This window comes from Strigops habroptila, chromosome 14, assembly GCF_004027225.2.
Source record: "Strigops habroptila isolate Jane chromosome 14, bStrHab1.2.pri, whole genome shotgun sequence".
Lineage (NCBI taxonomy): Eukaryota > Metazoa > Chordata > Aves > Psittaciformes > Psittacidae > Strigops > Strigops habroptila.
Window position 1 is genome coordinate 7,720,737 of NC_044290.2, and position 19,725 is coordinate 7,740,461.

At 40.5% G+C, this 19,725-nt stretch overlaps 1 protein-coding gene across 2 annotated transcripts in view; it reads left to right on the forward strand.

The window, feature by feature from the left end:
* TOM1L1 (target of myb1 like 1 membrane trafficking protein) overlaps nucleotides 1-19,725 on the forward strand; it is a 53,200-nt gene that overhangs the window by 9,585 nt on the left and 23,890 nt on the right. Inside the window, exons 2-3 of one of the 2 annotated variants that reach the window (XM_030506119.1) lie at nucleotides 15,601-15,679; nucleotides 17,972-19,702. In XM_030506119.1, coding sequence (XP_030361979.1) covers nucleotides 19,645-19,702 — 58 coding nt within the window. In that variant the 5' untranslated portion in view covers nucleotides 15,601-15,679; nucleotides 17,972-19,644. Of the gene's footprint in view, nucleotides 1-15,600; nucleotides 15,680-17,358; nucleotides 19,703-19,725 lie in introns of those variants that run through there. The other variant, XM_030506118.1, reaches the window with a different exon arrangement.

Genomic DNA, 19,725 nt, shown 5'->3' on the forward strand with positions numbered 1-19,725 from the left:
AAAAAGTCTCTTTCTTGAAGAATGTTTGGAAGAGTTTTGTATGGTTGTCCCATGAAGGGCATCTTCATGTATGTGCAAGCAGAAACCCCTACCTCCCGTGAGGCAGAAGTGCTCTGATGACAGCTCAGTTCTTGGACACCAGTACAGCTCCATCCATATCTGCTTGTTAAATCTGCCTGAAGCTACTTGGGGAGCAGTTTCCAATGGTCAGTAAGCACCATAAATTGCCAATGACAGTTCATGACTGTGGTTCTCTGTTCTGCGACTGTAAATGCTACTCAAGCAGTTTAGAGTGATGCTGCAGAACAGCTCTCCCCAGGGATACCCAAAAAACCTCCCACCTTCCTCTGCAAAGGTATCAGCTGGTGGCATGGGCTGCTGTGGCTTGCAGCAGTATAGGGCTGTGCCTGCTCTGAACTAGATTCTGTGTTGCATGCTGCCCACTTTTGTTTTATCTACCATCACCAGGGAGATTATGATATGTAAACATATTACATTTGAAATATTAGGGGGAATAAATTATTAAACTAAATGTAATAAAGAGATAAAGAAACATGTGCACAAGGTAAAATGCTAACTTTAAATACTAAATAAAAACCCCAAACCAAATGAGTTGAGGGAACTTGTGGACCAGCAGTCTCAAGATTTATTCCACATTATTATATTAACTTCAGGATTTAAATTTAGCTTTTGTTCCAAGTAGACTCCTTAAGGAGTTGTGGCTAATTTTCAACATATTTAAGAGTGTACACTGAGCCCTCCCAAAAGAGTAATTTCATTAATTGCTTGGTACTGCTGCTGCTTGGACTTCTAATCCTTTTTTTAAATTACAAAGAGTATTCAAGCCAAGACAGCTTCCCTACATGCAGCACCATAAAAGATTACCCTCTATGATTCTACTGCTGCTGTTGACACAGTGGTCCTCTGCAAATTTCATGCTATTTCTGGAAAGAGATCTGTTTATAATAATATTAATGTACACATGATCCCTACAAGCCTTCACTTTAATCTTGGTTAAATAGCCAAGTTATTAAATAGTAATTCCTGGTGCTGGAAAGACATCATCCTCCCACGAGGCAAAACAGGAACAGGGAATGTTTACAGCACTGGCATTTTAAAGCTAATATAAGGAGGATTTATCACAATTAGAAAAAGAGTTAATGAGGTATATGTGCACATTGTCTGTCTAATAGTGGTCCACATTGTACCCCCATCATCAAGCTGAAGCATAGCTCAGAAGGGCAAACTCTTGCCCTGTCTACAGACACCGATGTGACTGCCGCGGCACAAGCTAAGCATCTCCAACATCACTTTCCAAAGAATCAGTGTGAGAGCAGCTGTGAGCAGTACTTAATAGCCCAAGACAACTGAACTGTGATTGACAAGAATAAGACAATTATTGTGGCTTACAGCAATATAATTAACACTGCCTTCTGCTCTGCTTTATCTACAGAAGAAATACCTAGGACAAGTTTTATCGACTGCGCTCATGATTTCTGCAAAGAAAGGCTTGTGAAAAGGTGAATGCTGGCTGAAGTCTTCATGATTAAGTTGTTTAAGAACCACCTCACAGGCATTCCACATCTCCTGCTAGAGCTGCCCATCTGTCTCTGTTGAACACATTGGAGCGCAGGTACCAAGTTCAACACTGTTAACACTCTGCAGGCTCCAATCTCAGGCCTGCCTTCTAAAACTTCTGCTTCATAGCCCCCTTTTAGTGATTATATGGGCATTATTCCTGTCCATGCTCAGACCAGTTTTCCCTGTAAAGCCAGAAGCGTGTGTGTATGCGGATAGATCAGTAAGTGAATGGAAAGAAGACAGTAAAGCAAGCATGCAAGGCACACAGGCAAAATAGCAGGGATTTTGAGCTCTCTCCAGAAGCAGCATTAGTATTATGTGAGAATGGCAGCTATGCTTGGCAAGAGCTGAGCTGAAATCCGGATCAGTGGTAGGAAAAACACTGGGCCATGGAAAGCAAGCCATCTGACGGATGCGAGAGAGGTGGATATTTGAGACGGTTAATCCTAATAGAGAAGGCAACAAAACATATGAAAGGAGTCTAATGTGAGCCAGTTTCCAGGAAAAAACATTTTTAACAGCTCTTCAGCTACAGCAGCAAGCTCTAAATAATGGGCAAGGACTGTCAGAGATTTGGCTGACTACATCTTCTCTGCAGCAATACAAAACACACTGCTTACTGGAAAAAACTTAGTAAACCAACCTCATGTTCCAGGTTTTATTACTTTTGGCTAGTTGTAACTGAAGGTGAGACCTTGCAGAAGACCTCTTCAGGGTTTGGGGATCCATGTGAAGTGGTTTAAGGTCTGATGAAAACTCCAGGTAGATTACTTCAGGTAATATATACCAAAAAATCAGTAACTTTGGTGTCAGTGTTAGCAGTGGATTTTGTTCAGCGTTGTATTTTGCTGTGTGCTTTTCTTGGGATTGTGGAGAGGGAGGAATAGGATCTTTAAAATACGTTAGCCCCAATTTGGAATACTTACTTTATCCATTGCCTGCATGTGGCAAATTAAATTTCTGAATTAGATTGTGGAGCGAGTAAAAGGGTCAGCCTGAGGGTTTGCAGCCCCATCAATAATGGAGCTTGTGTTCTAATATGAAGTTAATTCAGCACATCCTGTTTTACATGGATAACGTAACACAGCAGCTTTCAAATTTGCTGTGACTGAAGGCTAAAGTCTCAATAAGTCATTTAAAACATGTTAAAAAAATTGAGATGTAGTAATTTTTCAGCTTACCTGACTCCCAAGTACGTTTTGTGCCAAAACCTTGGAAGAGAATCACTTCTCTCCTTTTTAAGCCCTGCACCCTTTAGAGCCTGTACTGATTTAATGAATTCTTTTTAAGAGCAGCTATAAATCGTTTGTTGTGACTGATGAGCAGGGCAGCAAGAAACACAGCGTGCCTTTGTAGCTTCCAAGTGTGCTTACTACTATAAAAACCAGCTTGATGCAAACTTAAACCCATTCTGCTGATGCAGACTGTTAGGAGGAAAGCCCTCAGAGAAAGGGAGGGGATGCGCATTAGAAGAAAGGCAGAGTCGAGTGAAACAAGGAGGTCTGAAATGAAATGCGATGTTTCTAGTCTCTTGTTACAAAATCAGATGTGTCTGACCTTATTCTCCTGCTGGTCAGCTGATTTGATGTGTCTTTCTGTGCAGTCATCTAGAAATCTTTCAGGAAGGTTTTGCTTGTGTTTGTGGGTTATTGTGGGTTAGATAAAAATTCCTGATATGTTTCAAATACGCTTCAATTAAATTCAAAACTTGAAACAATTTGATTTTTCATTACCTTTCTGTGTTAACTGTTGCTAAATTCTTCCTGTTGCTCTAGTGAAACTGAATTTGCCCTTTCAGTACTTTTTCAGAACTAAAATCAGGGTTAAAGCAGAAGCAATATTGATCTTCTTATGCCAAAGGGAAAACAGTGTCTGCCCCTGTCCATCTCCGAGCTAGATCTGGTTCAGCTCCCACTTTGTTTAGTGCAGTTTAAACTTGTCACTGTACATGGATTTTTGCCAGTCTGGTCTCAAAGTCTGTCCCTGCTGCCCCTGCAGCCTTTTGCAACTTCAGCTGCTGTTCTGTTCTGTTTTTTAGGGCTCCTCATACCATTTTCCTCACCTTAGAAATTTTCAGTGGTGCACTAAATTACAAGATTAATATCTTACAAGCATGGTTTGTTTCTTCAGTATGTATCAGGAGATGGGAGTCAGAAATAGAAGATCACTTGCTGTGCCACAGGGAAAATGTGGTAACATGAATACAGTCTCTAGCTCCCTTCAAGTTTGTGGGATATTCCCCTCCTCCATCCTCCTGGTCCCATACTCTGTAACCAAGCAGGGAATACTAATTTAAAATAGGTAACCAATATAGTGTAGACATTCTAAAGGAAACACAGAGTTATTGAAGTCTGAAATAACTCTGTCTTCACATAAAATCCCCACCAGGTGAGCAAATCTAGTTGCCCTTGGCAAGTAGGGGTTAATAAACTGTAAATCTTGCTTTAGCAACACTAACTACTATAGCAAGACTGAAAACCCTGTCCAATCCACAGATGTTTTCTGCTTTTTGTCTGTTTCAGTTGTTTCTTCATAAAATTTGCTCTCTAGAGTCAAGATAAAGATGCAGATGTCTTGGGTATGTTCATATGGTGCATCAGAGAGCTCCAACATGCTCTGTTCCACATACACAGACCTGCACAGCTCTGCGTGAAGATGCCAGTTCAAGTCCCAAAAGTGACACACAAGCTGCATCTGTGCATCATTTGACATACACTTTAGGATTACTTCTCAGCACAGGCTGTAAATGCAGCAAGGCTCTCTTGGATTCCAAAGCCAAGCTGGCTTTGGACATGTACAGATCAGACTCCTGGTTTTCCAGCAGTTGGTTTTGATTCTGAATTGGAGCATTTTTATGAATCTCATGGAATAGAATAAATTTGAAATGTTACTTTTAATTCTAGCATTTTTCCGTTCCTAAATACAAGGTTTTCTAAGAGGATATTTGTTGACATAAAAAGCTCTCTGCTTTCAAGCAACATTTAGAGGTCAGAGAAGTGTTGAGCATTTGATAGCTTTGGATTAGTTCTTATTCCCTAAAGTCTAGGGGCAAAAATCATCATTTCCATAGTACCTAAAAGACATTGGCCAGGAGTGAAAGCAGGCAGAAAATACTGCACTGTCCATATACTTGCTTTGTATTAAAGACAGACAAGTAGGTATAAAGAAAAATCAGAATAAATGGGGCAAAATTCATAGCTGCCGCAAGTGGCAGTAGATGCGTGCCCACGCCCTTTTTAGTGCTATGTTGCTGCTGTGCAGTGCTGACAGAGGAGGTACTGGCTGCAGCAGGAACTGTGCAAGGACTCCAGAGAGGGAATGACCCTGAGGGACAGAGAGGAAAGGGCAGCCAAAAGGACTTGACACAATTCTGAGAAAGAGTAAAGGTGTTCTTTAAAGGTGTTCACCCAACTGAATCCTGTGGAGGTGATTTCTTTCCTGAATGTCTATTAACCAAGATGGTTCAATCCACAATATATTCCAAACATTCAAGAAGTATCAGGAATTTCTATCCCTGCATCCTGGCCTGCTGTGCAACGTAAGTAAATCTTCCACTAGATTTGACTCCCAGCAGGCGTCTGTCAAAGGATGTGTCGCTGTAACTGTGCGCTTATTTTTGCATAGCAGATTCGTGCCTTCCTGGAATAGACCTGCTAGTCAGCAGCAGCATCTGGTATCATCAGAAAGTTCTAAACAAATGTAGTATTAGATCAATCTGTTCACCCTAGAATAATTTTAGTTCCTTTTGCCATTTCTATTTATGGGGTGGTTGTTCTTTTACCACATACAGCTTACATAGAGATACAGATAAAGAAGCAGAACAAACAAGGTGGGTTTTTTCATTTAAGAATCTAAGTTACTAAATCATTTAAGCATATGCCTGAACTCAGTGGGTTTTAATAAGATTCAGCCACATGCAGAAGGTGAGTAGGTACTTAATGCCTTTTGAAAAATAATGGATATTTAAGGAAAGCACCTGATATAACAGTACCTTTTTCTTTATTTAAGAGGCTTCAGTTCAATGCACAAGCATGGTAATGAACTTCTGAGGTCAGTCTAGTTAGTTCTCCTGGATGGTGCAAAAAGAGATGGCAGTGATGGTTGTCCATGTCTTTATATTTTATCATAGCAGTGATCTTTCCATCTCCTGCCCCAGCCTCATGTCTCACCCATCATGATACAGTGTGTGTGTATCTGGATAACTACAGCTCTTCCAATTCCATGCTGACCTGCTTCAAAAGGTGATTGTTTTCCTCAATGTGCGATATCAGTTATGTGGATACTTGAATTTCATGGCCAGTGGTCACCTTCATGAATACAGTTCCATGGCAGAGGCCTGTCCTCTCTCTGCCAAGCTGAGTGTGCTGTTAGCTCAGCTCCACTCTATAAACCTGCAACACTTGCAGTACCGTAGGTTAATGACTGCATGAGTGAAACTCCTGTTACCTTCCCGGCTGAAGGTTATCAGCTTTGACAGTGTTTGCTGATACCCAGTGAACCATAAGCCATATTCTAAGAGTAATTATCACTTAACTGTCTAGCTGCCAAAGCAACTCATGAGCAGTTTGTAAGGGAAAAATATGAGCAGGGCTAAGGGGGGCACATGAAATTTTGGAAGGGAAAAAAAAAAGTATTAGGCAATGCTATTGCATCAAAATAGGCCATAAAAGAGATGAAACAATAAGAGAGGCATCACAGTGGAAATAACTACAGGGCCATCCATGTCAGTCTGGTACATGCTTTCGCTCACTCCCAAACCAGCCTGATTTGAAAGCAATCTTTGACATTTGTGCTCTGTTAGAACACTTCTTGCTGAGACATCACTGTATAGTTTCACAAATATTATTGAAGTCTCACACAGTGCCTGTGAGGTACATTAGTGAAGTTATCTCATTTTTATCAGATGAGTAAGTTACAGCATAGAGAGGTAAGTGATTTTTTCTTTCCGTCAGACCACAGCAAGCAGCTTTAAAACCAGAAGCGGGATCCCAAGAGTCCTGGCTCCTTTATCCTGGTTTTATAGCCTGTACTAACAGAGTCCTGGTAAGTAATTTTTATGCATTAAATATAATTTCTGATTATGAGTCAGATGTATCTATACTTGGTGCTAGTCCCTATGCATTAAAAGAGAAGGAGGAGGTGCTGCTCAGTAGGATTATAGCTGCTAATGTTTTGCCAATCAGCCTAAAATATTCTTCACTAGTCAGTGTCTGTTGTTGTTACTCTGATGCCAGCAGTGTAAAGAAATACTTGGAAAACCATTGGTAATACCTAAAGGTTGAAGAGCTTTACATGTTACCAAGCTCACAGATATCTTGTGATTTCATGTGATGCCTCATCCTGCAGGAAAGCCGTGACTTCTCATGATAAAGATAGTCCAAAGACTCTTCCATCCACAAAGTAGGAAATTATGAGCATCTGAACTGTAGCTCCTATGAGGTACAGCAGTGCTTCCTACAGCTACAGAAATGTGTATTGACTAGAAATCATTTTGTGTTAGATGAAGTACTTAATGTTTACACTACATTCTAAACTAAAAATGATTTACTTAGACTACTGAATGACAAGAGGTTTGATGAACAACATCGTGGTCCTAATCAAAAAGAAACCCCTAGTAAGTTTCCTTTCAAAAAGCAAAGAGCTAAGATTTTCTGGCTAAAAATATAAAATCAGTCGTTCTGTGGAATGTAAATTTACAGTCAATCACTAGAACTATAGAAAGAACTGAAAAAAATACAGGGGAATAACTGATAGCTAAATATTAAATATTAACAGTGTTCATAAGAACAAGGGAAATAACAAAGAACTTGCCAAACTGTGAATTGTCCAAAGTGGCTGATGGAATCAAGAAGTTAAACATCCTTGGGCAAAGCAAACTGTATACCAGCAAAGGTCATTACTGTTTCCTCATAGGCTTTAGCTCTTTCACTCTGCGATTGAGCTGGAGTTTTAAGAATAGTTTCAGTATGCAGACTTAAAGGTCTTGGTCTGTGTTAAATAGAGAGCCGTTGAAACCAATGCCCTCTAACAGATGTTAATTAATACCAGCAGGTTATTATGATGTTACTTGTAGCAGCTTCACTGTGTGATACTGTGTGTGAAGTCTACACCAGCCACACAATGGTTAAGGATCAGAGGTTTAATTGGCCATATTGAGGCCTCAGAAATAAAAGGATTGAAAGAAGAGCAAAGGAAAGATTATTTTGTTTTCCATGGGAGCAGAATCGGGATCGCATCCTGCCAGTGTGCTGTGCACTCCACCCATGCCATTGCACCTATTTCCATTGCGTTGCTGTTTCAGTAGCAGTGTAATTCATTTCCCTTATTGTATTTGTATTCCACTGGCACAGAATTTACTGAAAAACCAGAACTGATGTGAAATGCTGAGAATCCAGTGATCACTTTCCTGGTGTGTAGGTAAACATACATCTGTGTTCAGAAGTCTGCTGACAATATTGTACTATATTGCATATTTTCTGCCATTGATTTGAGCAACAGGAACAGTAAGAGTCTAACTGCAGCTCAAGTGCCTTGTTCACAAGATGATGGTGCATTGTTAACGGAATCAAAGGTAAGAATAAGCACTACTTGAAGCTTATTACCATTCGAGTGGGACCAGTTAAAAAGCTAGCACCAATTTAGAGCTGGTGACCTTGAGCTGTGAGTGTTGTATTATCAGATGCAACTGAGTATGGATTTGGCTCAGCTGAGGGGTAGGCATGAACTCACAGTAAAGAAATTGTAAGTAACAAGCCACTGCATGAGAGGCTCTGTCTTGCTTTCATCCCTCATTCCCCACAAAGTCAGAAAATTGATGGTAAATGCACAACATCTTATCGTCCATGGGTGCTTAGAGAATTCCAAATTGAAAGGGGCTGAGGTTATTCTTGCCTAGCAGATGAAATGCTAACTATATTTCAGTGCATTTGGGTATAGCAACGGAAAACATAATTTATTTGGGATGTCAGGAATTACTTTGCTTTTCATTAACCTTAAATAATGTTATGAGGCTTTGCTCTTCTACTGTGTAGGTACATGTACTGTCAATTCCTGTGCATATATATAGATGCAGAATTAAGACAGTGTTGGAAATTCCTCAAAACCTTGCTAGGAGAAACCTGTTAAGAGCTTATAGCAGGTATTTATTTTATGTTTTAAAAATTCAATAGACTCCAGTTAATCTGCCCTCTGGTAATCCACAGAATAGTGATTGAGCCAGACACTTAGCTGGTGTAATGTAGTGAAGCTCTTCTGAAAGCAACAGTCAGGCTGGTACCCTAAGATATAAGAGGCTTAGGCTCAATTCCCTAATTTACCACAGATCTCTTGTGTAACCTTGGGAAAATTCCTTATATCTAGATGAAAAAAAAGGATTTACAGTCATCGAACGAAGTTTGAATCCTGACAATGCTCAGACTGACTACACGATGTGTAAGGAGAGCAAGGCTCATTAAATGGAATGCAAAATAAACACCACAGTGGCTGGACACTAAGGAGGCACTCTCAGTATCCCCACATAATTTCTTTATGGCTTTAGGAAGCCAATTCTATGAAAGAAGGCATAATCCTATGTATTTCCAATGAGAATCCTCTGGTACTGCTTACCTCACCAGCAGAGCACCTAGTGAGTATCTTACTGCTCCTAAAGACAGGTGTGAATTAGGGGTTAAGCTATTCACTTCAGTCATGACTAAAGACTTTGTGGTCAGGTACAGAAGTAAAATTTTCCAGTCTTTGGTCAAGCTGAGAGCATGCTTCAAGCATCAGGTCTCTGGAACTACACATCAAAAGAGTGACTTCAGAGAGCATAATGACTCTAACATTTAATCTTTCTATTGTTGCTTCACATCTTCAATATGGAATCAGAAGGTAAGTGCTTTAAGAAGTATAAAGCATTCAGTTACTGTAGCAGTGGGGACCATATAAGTAGCTACAATTAATAGATGCTGTCATTTATAATTGCTGAGAGTTTGAGCACCAGAGTGCACGATAAGTGAGTATGGTGGGAATGTTTGAGCTCTTTAGAGTTAATAGTCTGATCTCCAATCCATACAGGTAAAGCTGTTTGGGGGGCCATTGTATGGAGATATGCCAGGCTATAAAGGTCTGCCCTGCAGACAAGACTGCAGAATAGGCACTTTCAAAGCAACAATGCAAATATAGGATGTAGCTGCTCTGTAAGCAAGTGGTCAAGTGAGCAGTGATGTCGGTGCCCTTTCTGTGGCTTTGTGTTTCAGTTCATGATGGAAGAAATCTTTATGGTGGACACAGCTCCAGGAGTAAGTGAATGGAAAACATTTTAGACAACAATTCTCTCATAAGAAAGGAAGGAGAAGTGGGCCTGGTAACAATTTTAGAGGCCAAAAGAAAATGAGAGACAAGCAGGAGAAAATATTAAATGAGAAATGTATGTTGGGTCTTCTGTGAAGTTAGAGAAATGTTTTGGGGCGAATTCTGCAGAATTACCCCAGGACAAGTATCTAAGGAAGGTGAGTGACTGCATGACAGCATACATGTAGTACATCAGGAAACAAGTTTCATGTTTCTCACCTGCAGGACACTGCTCTGTCAAATGATATCTCACCATGAACTGAAAAGTTATTTGCCACGCTTGATATTGACAGCATTTTCTCCAGCTTCATCTTATCTCCCTCTTTACATTTGATGAAGGAGAGGTATTGATATCCACTATGACTATTCAGGAACATTTTCTGATACAAAATCTCACTTTGAGAAGTGTGGCAATTTACAGTTGAGTTACTGTCGTGGTTTCGGCTGGCATAGAGTTAATTTTCTTCCTAGTAGCTGGTGCAGTGCTGTGTTTTGGCTTCAGTCTGAGAATCATGCTGATAACACACTGATGGTTTAGTGGTTGCTAAGTAGCACTTACTTTGAGTCAAGCACTTTTCAGTGTCCCATGCTCTGCCAGTGAGGAGAGCACAAGGAGCTGGAAGGGAGCAGAGCCAGGAAAGCTGACCTGAACTAGCCAAAGGGATACTCTGTACCTCAGAGCATCATAGAAACTGGGGAGAGTTGGCTGGGAGGTGCTGATCGCTGCTCAGGTTGGGCTGGGTATTGGTCAGCGAGTAGTGAGCACTTGTGCATCACTTGTGTTCCCCAGGGTTCACGTGGCTGCGTGGTACTTAGTTGCCAACTGGGGTTAAACCATAACAGTTACTTATTGTTGGATCTCAAAGCTCCTTTAAGCAGGACTGCTAAAAGTCAGTGATTTGTCAGATGTCAGCCAGAGCCCAGCATTGTCCTTAGTGACGAAAACAACCTGCACCGAACTATAGATAACCCCTGGCATTAGGCTTTGCATAGAAGAAAGCATGTATGGGAGAGTTCCAGCCATCTTAAACAGGTCCTTCTGTACAAGACAAGCAGAAAAGGCAGAAACAGTTACTGCTCTGCAGTTGGCATATTTTCCTTCTTCATTGTATGTGCTGTTAAGCTACATAAAGTCCCTACCAAAATCAGTGTGAACTCCATTAGGCATTCCCTGTTTGTGTAACAGGGATTGTTCAGGAAGGGAGTTCCTGTCCAAACCAGTGATCCTGAGCAGGCATTTTCACCATCCAGCACATGTGTAATGAGTTGCTCCTTTTGCCTCTCCCTACAACCTCTGATACCTACTTCTACAGGCAATGCAAACACCTATGTTCCTTCCTGTCCCTGCAAGGACTGTTCAGTGTTCAGCCAGAACAAACATGGACCATAACAGAGCAGGAACAGAGTTTAGGTTTGCTGCTTACTAGCCTGGTTCCACAAAGACTGCTTCGTGCTGAAATTCAGCAGTGGTTTTCAGAAAGCATCAGTGCACAGCCAAGGATTATGATTCTTCCAAGCTGAGAGGTCAAAAGTATAGTTGAGCTCTGAATTTCATGCGTCTTTTCGAGCAGAGCTGTGTGTACAATTTAGCAGACTCTCTGCTCACAAGATCAGAAGTAGGGAGTGCACACACGTGAATGGCATTGGAAGGAAAAATGTAGAAAAGATGGAAGAACTCTTGCTCCTTTTCAGAACTAACCACATTAGTAAGCAACAGACTTGGTGTAATGGTTTTGTATGGGAAGACCTCTGACATATTGATCATGGTGGAAAAAGCAATTCTTGGAGGCTCTTCCTCACAGCTGTCTTCAGAACAAACAGTTCAAATAATTTTGATACTCTTCTACTGCATTAAATATTTCAGTAAAAAAAAAAATCCTGTGTTGCTGATATTGGTGTACCATTACCCAGCGATAGCTGTGGTGAAAATCCCAGTACGGACAAGCTGAAATTTCCAGTTTGCCTACAGGACACATGCTGTCTGTTAGAGTGAGCACACGCAGCGCATCCAAAACTATTCTCTGCTTTTAGAAACACCAGTGGGATTCCTGCTGTGTATAAACTGTATCTTTTAGACATACTGAGAATTGTCTCACACAGCATTAAATCACTAGTAGCTGCATGGTCTTGCAAATGCCAGTACTCCAGCTCCCTGGGTAAAATGTACTGCACAGGAATGTTTGCCAAAAACATCAGTGTGGAGATGCAGCCAAAGCAGTGGGTGTATTTTGCGGTTTACAGCTGTTCTGAACAGAGATTCAGACATTTTAACCTTAAGTTTCAGAGGAGCAACCAGCAATAGCTTTACCCTGCTCCACCCTGATACAGGGCGCACACCTTCTGCAGTTTCTCTCCTTACTGAACTTAATTACAGTGATCTCAGGCTCTATGACAAGTCGCTGTACAACCTGGTTGGTTTATATACATGCTGCAAAACCAAGTGAACTGCAATGCAAAGTAAGAGCCTGAACTCCATGAGAAATGTGTGTGATTCCCCTGCTCCACGTTACTTGAAGCTTAACATGACACAGAGGTGGCAGTGCCATAAATCTCCATTTAGGTAACGTGTATTAACCTATTAGCATCAGCCATGCAGCAGCCCCATAGGTCAGAGCCATGGGCACTGCACGGCAGTACCTAACCGTGCACAATTGTGGTGGAAATAAAAGGAATCCGAATACTTTCTTCCTTAGAAGAGGGCTCAATCCAAACACAAGCAGACTGTGTTTCTGTGTTCAGGTTGAGAAACTGGATGTGCATTTGCCTCCTTTAGCAACAGGGAAAGATATTCTTCAGCTTTCATTGAGTTACAGCTTTTAAATCTGCATTTATTTGTTTATTAACTGGCAGGTATGGAGCTGATTCTTTCCATTTAACAAGTTGGCAAAATTTCCTTCACTCTGACAGCAGGAAAATCACTGCCTTTCACATGGGTCTTCAGTATGTTTCCATAGCTTTGTCTCCACTATTGGAAAGAGGGTTTGTTTGGTGTTTTTTTAACTTCCTAGCTCTGAGGCAATTAGTGTGTAGTAAAATCTAGAGCTGCTGGGAATTTTTTCCATCAAAACACTTCTGATAATCAAATACTGTTTTTTCAAAATCAAAGCTGTTCCTGGGAATCTGTTTTCATTCAAATCTAGTTTCATTCAATTGTCAATGAAACCTAATGATTTTTTGGCTTTGAATCATTTTTGGATCGACTTGTATGAGAAACGTACTTTGAACTGTCCTTTAGTTAAGAAAAACACAGAAGCACTAGGGAAATCCTAACATGGGCAAACCTCTTTGTCATTTCTGATATGATACTAACACATGAAAAAAACCCACAAAATGGCTCATTCTGAAGAAGATTGTACCATAAATTGCGTATGTGTGTTCAGTTTAAACAAACAAACAAAACAAACTCTGTAACATTTCCTTCCCTAGCAGAAAAATGCCAAAACAGAGACAGGGAACCTGTATCAAAATGACTCTCTTTAATAACCAATTGCCTACTGAAAAACTGTTTCCCCAGTTCAACTAAGAGCCTCTGTACACCACCACCATACGTGAGACTTGGATAAAGACTCCTGTGGAACAGCATAACTGAGGGGTAGCTCAAAATCATGGCTGCTTCTTGCTTTCCTTCAAATACTGACCTTCGTAGCTTTTCAGGCCATGCCTGGGTTTCCCGCAATGCATTTATTTGACGTGAGCTAACGTTTTTCTGAGCTGCTTTGTCAAGCAATTGAAGTTATTAGTAAAATTATGGCATTTGTTGTCCCTTATAAGAGTTGAAGTATAGTCTGTTATTTCATGTTTTTTATATGCTCAATTTAAATAACAGTAATTGTTGAGTAACCTTCTAGTTCCATCCTTTACCTTGGCATCACTAACAACCTAAGGAAATACTCGACGTTCTTTTTAGAGGAAAAGGGAGTAAAATGACCCCAGCAAAATCTATAAACCAAATTAGAAACACAGATTTATAAGCTTCTTTACCTTTAAAAACTAGACTGAGCAAAATCTGTTGCTATTGTTATTTTTATCTGAGAAGTCACCATGCGCTACAATACACTACATGGTACTATGTACACTGCTCACTTCACTTTGAAACACCTAAACATCCATGAGTCATTTGTTTAATCATTTCTGAGTTTTCATGCCAAGCACCTGCCTTTTAATTTGCTACGACCAACCTGAAACATCTGTCAATTTTTTCTCCATGAATTAATAATGCTATAATTAAAATCCAGCAGAGAGCTCAGCTGAGACTCCTGGTTAATTAGGACAGGAGGTAGCCATGTGAGCAGCATGGCATTACAATAGTTGGAGAAGGCTTGGATTTGAACCAGGGCTCTGTGGGTGACACGGACCTACCAGTCCATGATTTAATGCTGAAGCTTTGGGATATTTGTTCCAGTAGCCACTATGGCTGTTTGTGGGCAGTCAAATATTGCAGAAAATACTTAATCAGAAGCAATGCCTGAAAACTATTTTCTTTAAATGTGTATTTTTAAAGGATCTGGTTTTAGTTGTTGCTATTCTCCAAATACAAAGAAAATGACAAGGAACAGTGCTGAACTAAGCTCTTGCCTAGAGCTGTTTTGCACTTCAAGTGGGAGTGTCATGAAGAGAAAAATTACCTTCTTGGTAAAGGCCATACCTGCTGCTAATGTGCAAGGATTCTGGTTTCTTCCAGGAGTGCTTTCTACACTGATAATTGCAATGGTGTCCAAATAATCAAGATTGTTCCTGGCACTGAAAGCATCAGCTTGATTCAAGCTGATGTAGGTTGATTCCTGCAGCTTTTGAAAGGATCCTTATATCACAGACTTGATATGTAAGGATTTGGGAATTGGTTTTTTGTTTTTTGTTTTGTTTTGAAACAGGAGAGAAAACTATTTGTTGTTATATCACAACACACCTATAGATGAAAACCTCACCACTTGTACTTTTTTAATTTTAAAAACTGCACCAATGTCCCAGAATTTTTCAAGGTTGTTGGCAGTTGGTTGTTGGTTGAAGGCAAAGGAATATGTATTGCAGCTAAGAGGGAGATATGAAAGATTTTTATCATGCACTTAATTTGAAAACAAAATTAAACTAAGCTTGTATCACACAGTGATGTATACCACATGTAATCTGAATGTTCTGCTGTGTACCACAGATTAAAAAGTGTCATGGTAACTCAGAAGGCATTCCTGGTTTAATTGGACAACTCTGTTTTACAGCTGTCCAAATTCACAAGGGATCTCCTACGAAATAAAGTTCTTTAAATAGCTTTAATATAAAGAGACATTTCGCCAATTCATATATTCCTCATTGTCAGCTTAAATGTGACCCAGTTATTTGCCATCTTCCTTTGCAGACAAGATGATAGAAAAGTTCTCAATTTCTCATATGCTAGTTTGCTGTAAATCTGAATTACTCAGTTCATACCTTATTTTCCATTTTGAGCATGCTCTTTATGCAGCAGTATATATATATAGCAGCCACATCCCATTCATGAGAAAACTAGCTACAATTCCTGCCAGTTAAGATTCAGGCAGGGTTTTTTATTTCTTCATAAGTTTTCCTGTGAGATTCAAGCAGAGGATTCTGCCTTCAGTGGATAAGGTATATTTAATAATTAACCTCATACAGGAAAATTGAGTCAAGACTCGCAGTATTCTGCAGTATAATAATGATTTCATCATTTCTTTATAGATCTGGAATCCATTGCAGGAAAATATGCCTCTGGAGAGAAGCTGGGGGAACTGAATGATGCATCTTTGTCTCTGACAAGGTGAACTTGAGAAAAGGCTTTGATAAGTTTCCTAAATGTACAACAAAATATTTATCTCCAGCTTTGATCCAGGGAAAATGGAGGATTGTTTCCTGAAAGGAAAGGGAGGAGAGGCAGGAAAGCTTTTGGATTACCACTGCAGCATGAGGGTAGAATCCCAGAGGGAGGTAATGTGTAATATCTTACTTAAACAAAAAAAAGTTAATAGATGTAAAATACTTGTTTCTGAAAGACTTTACACTCAGCCTTATGGAAAACAAGGTACACATGGTTTTAGTTCCAAATCAGCTGTGGCTCCCATAGTGTATTATAAAAAAAATATTTTTCACTTGGAATTCTCAGTGTTTTAGAAGAGGGAGAAATACAGATTTGTCCAAGTTCATATGGAAGTTCCAAAGCAGTGACAGTGCTGAGGGTGTATGCTCCAGGAAATGCAGCATAAAACAGAGTGTGAGACAACCTGACTGTCATCCCCTTGTCAGTCCTGAGAAGCACCCCATCCCTTACACTCTCCTGCCCTTTGAGAGCTTTGCATTGCATATACAATTATTTTTTAACATTTCAAATGACACGAGAGCATTATAACGCTAAAGAGCTGCATCTGAGCCACATTGTGTATATGAGGAAAGCCAACATGGCTGATAGGGAATTGCCTTTTTCCATAAACCATCCTTCACTTGGAGTAGCCACCGCAGGAAAACCGAGGAGATTCGTTGAACCAGATTGCCCTCTGCAGGCCGCAGACACCTCCGTCCTTCGCTAATACTCATTCCCCTTTTCTACACAGGCAAATTAAATACACTGTTAACACAATAGGATTTGGATTTATATACATATTCTCTTTTTTTTAAATAAATTAGTAATTACTTACATAGATATTTGGGGACAGCTTTGTATTCTTAGTGAGACTGGGTCCCAAACAGTAATTTACTTTGCTTGAGTAGCTCCTGATTAGATTTGCTGTTATCTGAAGGCAGTGAGCTAATGGAGATGGTGCAGAAGGGATTTGATTTAGCCCTCTAGCTATTTGTTCAAGTTGAGCTACCAGCACAGGCCATAACTAGCATATGGTCTAATGAGATACAGTGAGAATCCTGTGGATAGTGTCTTTGTTGTATGGATAACAAGGGAGAATCACACTAAAATGGACTACTTCTTACCTGGTAAAAATTGTGAGAGTAAATGCAGATCTTGGGAGATGGGAGGAGGCAGTACTCACCTAATCTCTGCTGAATAATGATCTTTTAAGAATCTCTCTTGTTTTCAAACTAAACCTAAAGTCATGACCATGGTTTATGATTTTCATATAACAGCAGGTACAAGTCAATATCATAAATCAGTTTATGAACATGACAGCTGTTTTAAGTATTTCACTTGATGTGTTACATGTGTGATTCCTTGAAAATAGGACTGAAGACGAAATAAGGTAAAGGTGTGATTTTTAAAAATCTAAATTAATGATACGTAACTCTGAACTTTAAAACTTGCAAAATTAGATTGAAATTTTTCTGATATGATACTAACACATGTAAAAACCGCAAAATGGCTCATTCTGAAGAAGATTGTACCATAAATTGCGTGTCATAATTAGGGTGTCATTGGTGTCATAATTAGGGATGTGATTTTATATTTGTAACTGACATAGCAACATTAACAAAACCTCTAGTACAAATAAAAGTACATTGACAAGCTTGCCTGTGTTGGTCTAATACGTTAGCTCAAGAGGCAGACATAAACTATGCCACTAAACACTTTTGTCTCAAAACATATTGCAAAGAGAAATTATTTAGCTGCTTCTTTCTTTTTATAACACATTATGTGTGCTTGCGAAAGACGGAAAATGTCCCTTAGTAGTAATAATTAAGCATAATTCTATATCTGTAATAATAGTAAAATTGCAAGGACTCTCCTGGGACTCTTTGACCCCCAACTCATAAATACTAAGGACTCCAGTCCAGGGAAAGCTGAACGGGCAGGCAGGCTTGTTTCAAGCAGAACCTGAAACCCTCTAGGAGTTAATAGATCGAGACTAGTAGCTGATTTCAATGAGTAACTTTAATAAGTAAATTCCAATGAAAAAAGGCTTAATCAGATTTTTTTTCCTCTGAGTAGCTCAATAAAATATGCTCTCTGGAACAAGATCTGACTCACATTGCAGGTTTAACAAGGGCTAATTTAAATAGGTCCTTTTTTCAGTTTTGGTGTTAAAGAGAAAATTAAATAAATACCAAACTTTAGAGAATGTCTTTCAAAATTCTGGAACCACGAATAAACAAACTCCCATTTTGACAGATGGTGTCTGGCTTATAACCAAATGACAAGACAATCAGAAGTATGGAAAATTGAGATGCATTACTTAGAATGGGACCTCACCAAGCTGTGTGATGAACTCCACCCATTTACTATAGAAAGAGTAAGAAAAAAAGTCTCAGCTCCTACATTCATTGTACTTAATCAACTTGCCTAAAAGTTCTTGTAACAACTTGCTTTTGTAGAGATACTTGCAGGTACACAAAAAACTTACGTTCTTCTCCAGCCTTTCTGTTAAAGCCATCCAGTAGATGGGGCCATGGAGTTATACAAAATGCAGAAGAAAGTAAAATGAGCTTATCCTAGGAAGAACTCTCATAATCAGTGCAAATAGAGCTTTGTTAATTCATGAAATTCTAACGTCAGGCAAATAATTTATTTGGTTATATCATGTTCTGACTGTATAACTGATTAAGCTGCACTCAAATGTTAGTTAATATGACTCCACATTTGTTTGATACTGAAATAATTACAACTCTCAGTCAACAAAAATTACAGCTGAGGTTTTAATTTTCATTCATGCCACATTCACTCCCATGTATTGTACAGGTCTGATATACAGTCAGACTTGAGATGAAGTGACACAATGGAAAGCATTGACAGTAATTGTAGCAAGAAAGTCCCACATGTGGAAACGCGTATGTGGTAAGAGGAACGTGTTAGTGGGTCCTGCATAATACAAAGGATGACTTTATAATTGTAACTTACACGCGCTGTTGGTGGTTGGTTTGTTTGTTTTTTCCCTGCTTCTTCCTGTTAAATCTGGAAACAGAAAAGGACATATGGATTTGAGAAAACATGTATGAATGCTGCAGGAGCAGGGGTCAGTTCCAACGATTTCATGGCAGTGGACGCTGAAGTCTGAAATGTGCCTGAACACAGTGTGCTGTATGGTGTAGCCGAAGTTGCCACCCTGACTGTGTTTGCAGTTCTCTTTTAAAATGAATGAATTTTAATCTATTTAACCAGCAAATTGCATCAGGTATGAGTTTAAAAGTGCACATTCTATTTTGCTGCATTTGAAAACCTGATTTTCTGTGTCTTGTACCCGAAGATCTTAACACCTGTATAAAGTTGATCCTTTAAGTCAGTTCTGCTATAAAAAGTTGTTCAAAACACTTGTAAAGACAAAATTATCATCAGTCTTCTGTGCCACTGAACAGGTCTGTGGGTGAGTGCTGCGAGGCTGGTGTGATTTCCCTTTCTGCTCGAGTTAACATCAGTTTCCAAGCCACAGGTGCCAGCAGGAGTCCCTGGGTCCTGGGTGTTCCGGATCTTTGTCATACAACATGCCCAGTTTCTCCTGGGTTCAGCTATCAAGTCCCATTCAGGGTCCCCATCTCCGCCTGAACACCGCCCGAGGAGCCGGGCGAGTAGGGCGTGGCTCCATCATCCCGTCCGTGCGGCCCCGGGTCAGCAGCGGCCTCGCGGCGCGGTGCGGGGCAGAGCCGGTGCGGTCTCGCAGTGCCGCGGGGCAGAGCCGGTGCGGTGCTGCCCGCCCGGCCCGCACGTGATCACCAACGAGGAGCCGCGACGGCACCTGGAGGCGGCTCCGCCCCGGTCCCAGGAAGGGAGCGGCCGGATCCGGCGGGAGGGGACGGGACGGGACGGGGCTGCCGCCCCTCAGAGGCCCCGCGACTCCGCCGGCGGCGGCCATGGCTTTCGGGAAGGCTCCGAAAGACCCTTTCGGCACCGCCGTGGGCAGCCTGGTCGGTGAGTAACGAGCGGCCGCCGCG